At 40.2% G+C, this 12,500-nt stretch overlaps 1 protein-coding gene across 4 annotated transcripts in view; it reads left to right on the forward strand.

The window, feature by feature from the left end:
* The window catches only part of LOC143282781 (uncharacterized), a 61,402-nt gene that overhangs the window by 25,526 nt on the left and 23,376 nt on the right, over window positions 1-12,500 (forward strand). For 3 of the 4 annotated variants that reach the window (XR_013055301.1, XR_013055302.1, XM_076588547.1), the window contains exons 10-17: window positions 662-783; window positions 955-1,352; window positions 2,064-2,151; window positions 3,080-3,156; window positions 6,216-6,252; window positions 6,668-6,765; window positions 9,151-9,279; window positions 11,531-11,682. Coding sequence is in view for 1 of the 4 variants with exons in the window: in XM_076588547.1 (XP_076444662.1) it covers window positions 662-783; window positions 955-1,352; window positions 2,064-2,151; window positions 3,080-3,156; window positions 6,216-6,252; window positions 6,668-6,765; window positions 9,151-9,279; window positions 11,531-11,682 (1,101 nt within the window). In the remaining 3 variants the exon portion in view is untranslated. The remainder of the gene's footprint in view (window positions 1-661; window positions 784-954; window positions 1,353-2,063; window positions 2,152-3,079; window positions 3,157-6,215; window positions 6,253-6,667; window positions 6,766-9,150; window positions 9,280-11,530; window positions 11,683-12,500) is intronic. The other variant, XR_013055303.1, reaches the window with a different exon arrangement.

The raw sequence follows: 12,500 nt of genomic DNA on the forward strand, positions 1-12,500 counted from the left end.
GTAATTCGAACCAGCGCGCTCAGATTCTCCCGCTTCCTAGGCGGACGCATTATCTCTAAGCCATCACTCCACTTATTGTAGACTTATTGTAGTGTAGACTATGCAAATTGTTGGTGGTGTTGATGCTGTTGTTGATGTTTAGCTGTCTCATCGTCGCCACCATTTTAGTGGCATTACTTCCATGCAGCTCATCCCGAGTCCCCTATATCCGGATTTTTCTGCCGCAGTCACTTCCAGGAGGCATCACGCCAGAGGAAACCCTGCACTGCTGCCGAATCACTTTAGTGCTGGTTTCATATTGTGTAGTGTCCTGTTGTATCAACTCTTTGTAACGGAGACTGTTCCGTTGTGGCTATGTTAAGAATTATACACCATTTTACAGTTTCAAACATTTGTTAATCATTATTTGAATATCGATATTTTCTTTGATGGATTTAGTTCCATACTACTTTAATCCTTAGCAGTAATTCTTGGCTTGTGTCTATGTGACTCGAAGTTCAACGCCTTGATTGCCTAAAACTGAAGTAGTCTTTGGGCGCACAAACCCATGAAAGATATTTGTAAAGTGTGAATTGTCGAGTCACCGCTGCTGTAGTTACAGATCACTAGCGTTGTTTTTATAGCTACGATGATCTCTAAACGACATTCTTTATCATTGCAGAAGACGAAAACGGGCTGCCCAGATGTCTGGATCCTCACACGTGTCTGTCAGAGCCCTTTGCGGGGCGGAAGGGGAAGTACCTGGCTCAGCTCTTCCGAATACCGAACCACCCACCACAGATGGTACGTATTATGAATAATGTATGCAGCCATGTACACCGCGATATTTTCTCAGAGATTATTACACTTTTTGTACTTCAGAATGTTGTCTTTAGCAATAATGGTTCCAACCCTTCCTTCCATATGGGTTTAGATAATGACACCAAATGTTTCTTTTGTTTATTATTCCTTCAGACCCGGTCGACGCCAGACCGATGGCCCAGGTGGAACCAACAGTCAAGCTGAGCCCCTCCCAGAACGAGGTGTCTGTGTACCAGAACGTTTCCCTTCAGCAGCACAGGTCGGCGCCCCAACCCTCACCCGCGCCTTCAGACCGGTCAGAGAAGGGCGCGCGGGCAGGAGGTCCCCCACAGAAGGCAGCCATGCCCCTTCCTGGGGCACAGAGGGCACTGACAGCCAGCAGAGACACACTGACTGAAGAGGAAGATATGGACGCCCTGTTCAGCGGGAAGGAACTCTATTCCAACGACCCACTGTCTGACGGCTTTGAGGCAGCCATCATTCGTCTGGACCACCTGCAGAAGACGATCGTGGACAGTCTGCAGAACGGCAAGGTGGCTGCTGATTTCGGGGTGAGACACATCGTTTTTCTTTCATTTGTCATCTGATTAAGCCACTGTGAAGCTACTGTCGGACACGGACAGTTAGTGTAAACTTTGCACAATTGTCATGCATAATTATTACTGGAATGTGTTGAATTTTAGCTGACAGTACTGGCTTTGGAACCAAAGTAAAATAATTACCAGGAACATAAGCTGAAACGACTTTAACAGGCAAAATTATGGAAGCCGGTTCTTCGGTTCATTACTCCGATACATGTTCACTTCTTAGCCTAAGATTTACCGCTTTCACAATTGTCACATCATGGCTGGTTTTTTTTATTAGTTTTTTCTCCTTGCATATGTCTGTGTGTCTGTTATTTTGCAAACGGTTTTTGCATCATATGCAAAATTTAATCCAGTTGTCTTATACAATGCTCCAAAACCATGGTTTATTTTAATGAAAAGAATCGATCAGAAACCTTCAGCATCTGGAACCACCACAGTCACCTTCCCCTGTCACCAGTCACACAAGAGCTCACTGCACAAGTTTCACCGGTAATTACGAACGAAAGGTTTTGGTAGACTGGCAAATATACCATATACATCTGTACAGTTTTCTTCAGATGTTGCCTTTTTTTTGGTTTTATAAAGGAACATGCAATGACATGTGTTGGTTTGTTTGTGATGAACAAGGAGTGTCTTGAATCTGGAACTGATACCAGCAGTATGTTGACATTCCAGCGCATGGATGGACAGAAAGAGTTCCCTGTGAGCAACGGACAAAGGAAAGAGAACGAATACAAGAATCGTTTCAGGAGCATTCTTCCATGTGAGTGCCATTTATTTTTCTCTTTTTGTCTGCAAACACACAGACACACACGCGCGCGCGCGCACGCAATGTTAATTCAATGTTAAGTTTGTATCAGTTCTGTAAGTGCAATCAGAGGTAAAATAAAAAAATAGAATGAGAAAGAATAAACCCAGTATATGCAGAGATGATAAACGATCAGAAAAGTAGGACGGCGCACATTCTTTCATTTATGTCTTCTGCATTTATAGAACTTAAAATATCTTTTAAAAATGATAAGATTAAAATGATCAAAGAATTTTTCAGAGTAAAGTGTAAACTGTCTGAAATTATCCAGATGACAAGTTCAAGGAATGTTTCAACATAAAGTTTACCTTGCCTGATATTCTCTAGATGACAAGTTCAGAGAATCTTCCAGAGTAAAGTGTACACTGCCTGAAGCTTCAGATGACAAGTTCACAGAATGTTTCAAAGTAAAGTGTGTACTGCCTGAAGCTTCAGATGACAAGTTCACAGAATGTTTCTTAGTAAAGTGTGTACTGCTTGAAACTCTCTAGATGACAAGTTCAGAGAATCTTCCATAGTAAAGTGTACACTGCCTAAAACTCTCCAGATGACAAGTTCAAATAATGTTTCAAAGTAAAGTGTGTACTGCATGAAAATCTCCAGATGACAAGTTCAAAGAATGTTTCAAAGTAAAGTGTGTACTGCCTGAAACTTTCCAGATGACAAGTTCAAAGGATGTTTCAATGTAAAGTGTGTACTGCTTGAAATTCTCTAGATGACAAGTTCAAAGAATATTTCAAAGTAAAGTGTGTACTGCTTGATAATCTCCAGATGACAAGTTCAAAGAATGTTTCAAAGTAACGTGAACCCTGCCTGAAATTCTCCAGATGACAAGTTCAAAGAATGTTTCAAAGTAACGTGTGTACTGCCTGAAACTCTCCAGATGACAAGACTCGGGTGGTGCTGGAGCAGATTGGGGGTGATGATGCCTCGGATTACATCAACGCCAGCTTTGTCAAGGTTCGTTGTCTGTCTGTTGATCTCCCTCCCCATTTGTCTCCCTCGCTGTCTCCCTGCTTTTGTTCTATCTATTCTTAAACGTCCTTAGTTCTTTTTTGACTGTTTGTTTCAGTCCCAGAAGTTTGGTTGTTGTTGTTGTTTTTTTAACTTCCAACATTCAGAATGTTTACATACACTTATGTCCATATTATTTGGAGTTATACACAGTTATACTTGAAATGAATGTACATGAGAATTAACAGACTAACGCCCACGCGCGCGCGCGCATGTGTGTGTGAGAGAGAGAATGAGAGAGAGAGCATATGTGTATGTCTGTATGTTTGATCGTTGATATCTGATAACAAAGAGATTATATATATCTATATATCTATATATCTATCTATCTATCTATATATATATATATATATATATATATATATATATATATATATATAACAAGAGAGGCAAGGCCTTCAAGACTCACTTGTTACTTAATCCAATAGACGAATTACGAAAAAAAAAATAATAAATAAATAAAATAAAAACAAGCGAAAGGGATAATCTGGCAAAAAGATTCATTGATGTGACCTTCACCTTAGACATCTAAATTTGCATAGCATTGATGTTCTGGCCAAACCAAACAACAGCATGGTATACCAAGTCCAATAAAAACTGGATGGAGAAACAAAGTACTATTATCCTTTTTCTCAGTAGGCCATGTTGTGACCTTGATCCTTGACTTTGCTTCTTTCACCATGACCAATCATTGTACAAAATTTGCTGAAGAATATCTATAAAAGACCTATCTCTCTATTTTACACGCAAGGAATGTTTTCTATCAGTATTATGTGCCAGGTATACTTTGACCCTTTACCTCTGATTCTGAATTTCTTCGGGGATTTTGCTGTTCCCATAACCAGTCACAATACCAAGGTTGATTAAAATGGAATTCATATCACGGTCTTTATCTTACTTTTTTTTTTCTATTTACCCATTGATGTTCAATTAGAATTATTTGAGCAAACTGTTGTACCAATTCTATTATACGGCTCGGAGATTTGGTGCCCTTAAATGTGTGAGCTAGCCAACAAGCTCCAGATTAAATTTTATAAGATGATTTTGAAATTACGGAAGGCTACTCCTACACATATGGTCTTAGGTGATCTTGGACAGTATCCTTTTAAACTTACAGCAAAATGCCGACTACTTAATTTTTGGTTCAAGCTGACAGACCAAGAAAACAAAAATAAGCTCTCTAGTGTGATGTATAGATTTTTTAATTCAGTTAACAGAAAGAGACATTTACAAATCTGATTCTTTAATGTACGAGAATATCAAAAGTCTACTTAATGACCTAGGATTGAGTGGACTCTGGACTGAACACTGTGACATGTGTCCATACAATAAATTTAAGTCTATAATAAAGCAAAGGTTGAGAGACCAATATATGCAGACCTGGAGTGCAGAAATAAATAAAAATGAATTGCATTTTAACTACAGAATATACAAAGAAAATTTTCAGTTTGAAAAATATATTACAATTCTCCCAGATAATTACAGAACTATAGTTATGAAGTTTAGAACTCACAATCACAATTTACCCATCCAGGAAGGAAGATTCTTATGTGATGACAGAAATGAGAGGGTTTGTAGAAAATGTAATTCAGGTGAATTGGGAGACGAATTCCATTACGTCTTTAAATGCTCGTTCTTTTCAGACACCACAAACGCATTCTTAAAACCATTTTATTGTAAACGACCAAACACACTGAAATTCAGTACACTCTTTAATCCCCCGAAGAAAAAAAGTGTTGTTGAAGCTGGCAAAATCTTTGAAAATTATTATTGAATCTGTGCGATAATTTTGATATTCTTATTCTTTTTTCTCATGTCAGGAGAACAGTACTAAGCGCTTCAAGTAATATATATTTCCTTTTTTTTTCTTTTTTCTTTTTTTTTTTTTTTTTTTTACTCCTGATATTGAATTGCTGATTGTTTATTGGCGTTTGTGCATGTGGGCCCTGCAGCTTTTCTTTTCCTAGGGTTCCACTGTGTGTGCCCCCCATGCCCCCACCCCTCCACCCCCACCCCCAATGCCCCCATCCCCTCCCCCCGCCCCTTTTTTTATTTTCTTATTTTCTCTCTCTTCTTCTTCGTGCGATTGCACGTCTCGAGGATGTGGGCCTGTTTTTCCCTTGTGTTTCCATGTACCCAAACAGGGTTTCTCGGATTAAAATGATTTTGAACCTTTTTGTCATATTTCGATTTTTGTCATATTTTGATTTTGCCCTACTTAACTATTCCCTGCTTGGGTATAACACGTCCTAAAATCTGTTTGAAAGTGATACTTATCTTTGAGCCGTTGGGAGGGGGAAATCCCTCACACAATTTGGATATAAAAGCTATTTTACATTAGCATAGCATGGCATGGTATGGTATGGTTTGGTATGGTATGGTATGGTATGATATGGAATACATGCTATGGTATGGTATAAACCCGACCGGACGAGCAACGAAAAGTACAACACAACACGGCACGACACGACAAGACGCGACACAACCAGATAGGATCTCACTTGAAAAGTAGCAGGTTATTGTGCGAATAATTTGGCTTCTTTGTGTGTGTGTGTGTGTGTGTGTGTGTGTGTGTGTGTGTGTGTGTGTGTGTGTGTGTGTGTGTGTGTGTGTGTGTGTGTGTGTGTGCCCCTTTTAGTGGTGCATTGCCGTTGTGCACAAAAAAAGTGGGAAAAACTGAATTTGTTCCTGTTGTCATGCCAAATTTGATGTTAAATTACAAAGTATTTCCAGAGAAAATGGTAATGTTAAAGTTTGCCACGGACACACACACACACACACACACACACACACACACACACACACACACACACACACACACACACACACACACACACACACAACCGAAGCCCGGTTATTACATACACTTGTTTACACAAGTAAGTAAAAAAAAAAACCACAGTTTGTAATGTGTCACGTGTTGTCAAGCCATGCAGTGACACAATAATCAGAAAGCCATAACGTCTGACTTTTTATTTTCTCCCCCTTCCTGTCTTTTTTTTCAGGGATACAAGACAGAAAAAGCTTACATCGCATGTCAAGGTAACTTTCTCCCCATCACTCCCTCTGGTCATCTGGGTCATGTGACGTGTATGTTCGTACACGTGTGTGCCTGAAAATGTCTGATTGTGTTGGCTGGTTCTCTCTGTAGACGTCTTCTCATGTAAGTGATTCTAGACAATGTGAGGGCGTTGTGTGTGCGTGCGCGGGTGTGTGTGTGTATTTGTGTATAAGCATGTACTTGAACGCACGTGCGTGCTCAGGGCGTTTGAATGTGATGTGTTTTTTTGTGTGTGTTTTTTTGTTGTTGTTGTTGTTTTGTTTTCTTGTTTTAATTATGGTTCGAAAGATACACAGTTTTATCAAGCTTTTCAGAGAAGGTGTGTTACACCCATTGACAGCGTGCCCGCTGCATGAGTCCCTCATCCAACTCACACATGTGTGTCCTGTGTGTCAGGTCCCAAGAACAACACCCAGGACGATTTCTGGCGCATGGTGTGGCAGGAAGGAGTCACTCACATCGTCATGCTCACCAACCTCAAAGAGGGGAAAAAAGTCAGCCCGCATGTTTCACCAAGCACAATGTTCTTGTAACACATAGTCAGTCCTCATGGTTTTACCAAGCACAATAATCTTGTAACATAGTCAGTCCATATGGTTTTATCAAGCACAATAATCTTGTAACATAGTCAGTCCACGTGGCTTTATCAAGCACAATAATCTTGTAACATAGTCAGTCCACATGGTTTTACCAAGCACAATAATCTTGTAACATAGTCAGTCCACATGGTTTTACCAAGCACAATAATCTTGTAACATAGTCAGTCCACATGGTTTTACCAAGCACAATAATCTTGTAACATAGTCAGTCCACATGGTTTTACCAAGCACAATAATCTTGTAACATAGTCAGTCCACACGTTTATACCAAGCACAATAACCTTGTAACATTAGTCTACATGGTTTTACCAAACACAATAATAATCTTGTAACATAGTCAGTCCACATGGTTTTATCAAGCACAATAATCTTGTAACATAGTCAGTCCATATGGTTTTATCAAGCACAATAATCTTGTAACACAGTCCACATGGTTTTACCAAGCACAATAATCTTGTAATATAGTCCACATGGTTTTACCAAGCACAATAATCTTGTAACATAGTCAGTCCACATGGTTTTACCAGCATAATAATCTTGTAACATAGTCAGTCCACATGGTTTTACCAAGCACAATAATCTTGTAACATAGTCAGTCCACGTGGTTTTACCAAGCACAATAATCTTGTAACATAGTCAGTCCATATGGTTTTACCAGCACAATGTTCTTGCAACATAGTCCACATGGTTTTACCAAGCACAATGCTCTTGTAACATAGTCAGTCCACATGGTTTTACCAAGCACAATGTTCTTGTAACATAGTCAGTCCACACGTTTTTACCAAGCACAATAACCTTGTAACATTAGTCTACATGGTTTTACCAAACACAATAATCTTGTAACATAGTCAGTCCACGTGGTTTTACCAAGCACAATGATCTTGTAACATAGTCAGTCCTCATGGTTTTACCAAGCACAATAATCTTGTAACATAGTCAGTCCACATGGTTTTATCAAGCACAATAATCTTGTAACATAGTCAGTCCATATGGTTTTACCAAGCACAATAATCTTGTAACATAGCCCACATGGTTTTACCAAGCACAATCTTCTTGTAACATAGTCCACATGGTTTTACCAAGCACAATGATCTTGTAACATAGTCAGTCCACATGGTTTTACCAAGCACAATAATCTTGTAACATAGTCCACATGGTTTTACCAAGCACAATAATCTTGTAACATAGTCAGTCCACATGGTTTTACCAAGCACAATGTTCTTGTAACATAGTCAGTCCATATGGTTTTACCAGCACAATAATCTTGTAACATATTCAGTCCACATGGTTTTACCAAGCACAATAATCTTGTAACATAGTCAGTCCACATGGTTTTACCAACCACAATGTTTTTGTAACAGAGTCAGTCCACATATTGTACCAAGCACAACGTTCTTGTAACAAAGTCGGTCGATATGTTTTACCAAGCACACTGTTCTTTCAACAAACTCAGTCCGCAAGGTTTTACTAACCACAATGTTCTCGCAAACGCTGACTCATATACTGACGCCAAAGCTGTGAAGGCAGGGAGAGACAGACAGACAGAGAGACAGACAGAGAGACAGACAGCCAGATAGCGCGAGTGTGTGTATGTGAAGAACTCAATTTATTTGTCGTAAAAGCCATCAAAATATTATGGACACTAAAACTAATCACAATAATCAGAAATAAAAGTAATGAATTGTGAGCACATCCATGATCTTCCACAAGATATAGTTATGAATTGCGAACGTTAAAATACTCATATAATTTTATGTATCTTTCTAGTTCTGGATGAAAAGTGTGTGTGTGTGTGTGTGTGTGTGTGTGTGCGTGTCTGTGTGTGTGTGTGTTTATTAACACAAGTTGGAGGTGTGTATACCAGTTAATGATAGAAAGAATGGCTTAATCACAAAGATAAACAGTTATTTTTGCTTCTATTTTTTTCTTTTGCTGTCATGCATAAACTTGTTATACATCTTCCACCCTCAGTGCCACCCCTGTATTCTGTTATTTCAACGTCCGTCTTTTTTCTCCCCCTTAAACCCGTTCATGCCAGCTATATAATTAATAAATGTATCTATTCATAACCTACCGGGGTGATATTTGCATTATGTTTTAGCCGATAATACACTTACCAATTCATAAATTACTGGGGTGTTTTGTGCGTAATATTTTAGCCGATAATACACTTATCAATTCCTAAATTACCGGGGTGTTTTGTGCGTAATGTTTTAGCCGATAATACATCTATCAATTCATAGATTACCGGAGTGTTGTTGTTTTTTCATGTATATTCAGTCAAAATGCCACGAATACTGGCCGGCAAAGAGACAGTCACTGACCACAGGACACATGGAGGTGACCGGGCTTGAAGTCGAGGAGAGAGCTCACTTTATCATCCGGAATTTCATCCTGCGAAAAAAGAAGGTAACTCTCTCTCTCTCTCTCTCTCTCTCTCTCTCTCTCTCTCTCTCTCTCTCTCTCTCTCTCTCTCGCTCTCTCCATCACACATATATCTGGTTCTCTGATCAGTGTTTCTTGTTCCATGAAAAATGGAACATTCGCTATGCATCAGGGGTTCTGGAAAACAAATGAAAAATTGTAGGCAGAAATAAAAGGAGGGGGGCGGGGGGTGACACTCTCAGTGTAGTGACGCGCTCTCCCTGAGGAGAACAGCCCGCAATTCACAAAGAGAAATCTGTTGTGACAAAGAGTAATACAATACAATACAATACAATACAATACAATACAATACAATACAATCATGAATATTCACGGAAAATCTATACTGGTTTACGTCTTTACAAGTAGTCATCTGTTTGACGTGCAGTCAGTTCTGCTTTCGAAAACTAAAGGGCGATCATAAAAATGTAAGGGATATTTTTTTTTAAAGAAATAATACATCACTTCATTTGATGCATCCTTTATCCAGCTACCCTGACAGAGCCGAGGTCCAACCCCCCACACCCCCTCTGCCCCCTACAAGACATCAGACAGGCACCAAAGACCTTACAGTTTCACGACAAAAATCGATAATTACTTTTCTGAGAATCAACATTATGCTGGTTTGGGTGTTATAAGACTATGCATGGTTCACCTTAAGTTTCGTGATTGATTGCCCAGCAGTGCCATGACTTCACGTGACATCTGGTGATGACTGTCAAACAGTACCATGACTTCACCTGACATCTGGTGATGACTGTCAAACAGTACCATGACTTCGCGTGACATCTGGTGATGACTGTCATATAGTACCATGACTTCACATGACATCTGGTGATGACTGTGAAACTACCATGACTTCACATGACATCTTGTGATGACTGACAAACAGTACCATGACTTCACATGACATCTGGTGATGACTGTCAAACAGTACCATGACTTCACGTGACATCTGGTGATGGTTGTCAAACAGTACCATGACTTCACGTGACATCTAGTGATGAGTGTCAAACAGTACCATGACTTCACATGACATCTGGTGATGGTTGTCAAACAGTACCATGACTTCACCTGACATCTGGTGATGGTTTGTCAAACAGTACCATGACTTCACGTGACATCTGGTGATGACTGTCAAACAGTACCATTACTTCACATGACATCTGGTGATGGTTGTCAAACAGTACCATGACTTCACGTGACATCTGGTGATGGTTGTCAAACAGTACTATGACTTCACGTGACATCTGGTGATGGTTGTCAAACAGTACCATGACTTCACATGACATCTGGAGATGACTGTCAAACAGTACCATTACTTCACATGACATCTAGTGATGACTGTCAAACAGTACCATGACTTCACCTGACATCTGGTGATGGTTGTCAAACAGTACCATGACTTCACCTGACATCTGGTGATGGTTGTCAAACAGTACCATTACTTCACGTGACATCTGGTGATGGTTGTCAAACAGTACCATGACTTCACGTGACATCTGGTGATGGTTGTCAAACAGTGCCATGACTTCACCTGACATCTGGTGATGGTTGTCAAACAGTACCATGACTTCACTTGACATCTAGTGATGACTGTCAAGAGGTACCAGTACTTCACATGACATCTGGTGATGGTTGTCAAACAGTACCATGACTTCACGTGACATCTGGTGATGACTGTCAAACAGTACCATGACTTCACCTGACATCTGGTGATGACTGTCAAACAGTACCAGTACTTCATGTGACATCTGGTGATGGTTGTCAAACAGTACCATGACTTCACGTGACATCTGGTGATGACTGTCAAACAGTACCATGACTTCACATGACATCTGGCGATGGTTCTCAAACAGTACCATGACTTCACGTGACATCTGGTGATGACTGTCAAACAGTACCATGACTTCACGTGACATCTGGTGATGACTATCAAGCAATACCAGTACTTCACATGACATCTGGTGATGACTGCCAAGCAGTACCATGACTTCACGTGACATCTGGTGATGACTGTCAAACAGTGCCATGACTTCACGTGACATCTGGTGATGGTTGTCAAACAGTACCATGACTTCACCTGACATCTGGTGATGGTTGTCAAGCAGTACCATGACTTCACGTGACATCTGGTGATGACTGTCAAACAGTGCCATGACTTCACGTGACATCTGGCGATGGTTGTCAAACAGTACCATGACTTCACCTGACATCTGGTGATGATTGTTCACAGGGCAAGGATGAGCGACACGTGAAGCAGTACCACTACGTGAAGTGGATGGACCATGAGGTGCCCAGCGCCACCCATCTCGTCGACTTCTGGCGTTACGTCACAGCACGCGCTTCCCGCACCCCCACTGCCCCGCCCCTCCTGGTGCACTGCAGGTCAGCGTGACATACTGTTTAGCGGAAACAGCCGTGTTTGTTGTGGAAGTTGTTGTTGCTGTTGTTGTTTGTTTTGGGGTGTTTTTTTTTGTTTTTGTTTTTTTGTTTGTTTGTTTTATGTTGGGGTTGGTTTTTTTTGTTTTGTTTTTTTTTGGTTTTTGTTGTTGTTTTTTGTTTTGTTTTGTTTGTTTCTCGTTCCACATCAAATTTTATTTCAATGTCTTTCTGCTTACTTTTTTTTCGTTCGTTTATTTTTATATATATATATATATATATATATTCATTAATTTAATGTTGTATCCACTTATTTGCTTATGCTTTGTTTTCTTTCTTCTGTTGTGTTTTTTTTTTTCTCAAGGCCTGACTTAGCGCTTTGGGTTTCGCTGCTGGTCAGGCATCTGCTTAGCAGATGTGGAGTAGCGTACATGGATGTTTGTTTGTTTGTTTTTTTCCCGAACACAGTGACGCCTCCTTGAGTAGTCACTGTACTGAACTGACCTTGGAAACAGGCATTGACGGGACAGGGTTATTTATGTTTCTCTTCTTCTTCTTCTTTTCTTTGTTTGGTTGGTTGGTTGGTTTTTTGTTACTCAAAGCCATCGGATAAACACTTTTTTTAATGTCTGGGACAAAGGAAAATAACAATCTTGTGTGAAAAACACACCGTCAAATAGAACTGGACCTGACGGGCGCAACAGCCGAGTGGTTAAAGCGTTGGACTTTCAATCTGAGGGTCCCGGGTTCGAATCACGGTGACGGCGCCTGGTGGGTAAAGGGTGGAGACTTTTACGATCTCCCAGGTCAACATATATGCAGAC

This window comes from Babylonia areolata, chromosome 6, assembly GCF_041734735.1.
Source record: "Babylonia areolata isolate BAREFJ2019XMU chromosome 6, ASM4173473v1, whole genome shotgun sequence".
In the NCBI taxonomy this organism is placed as follows: domain Eukaryota; kingdom Metazoa; phylum Mollusca; class Gastropoda; order Neogastropoda; family Buccinidae; genus Babylonia; species Babylonia areolata.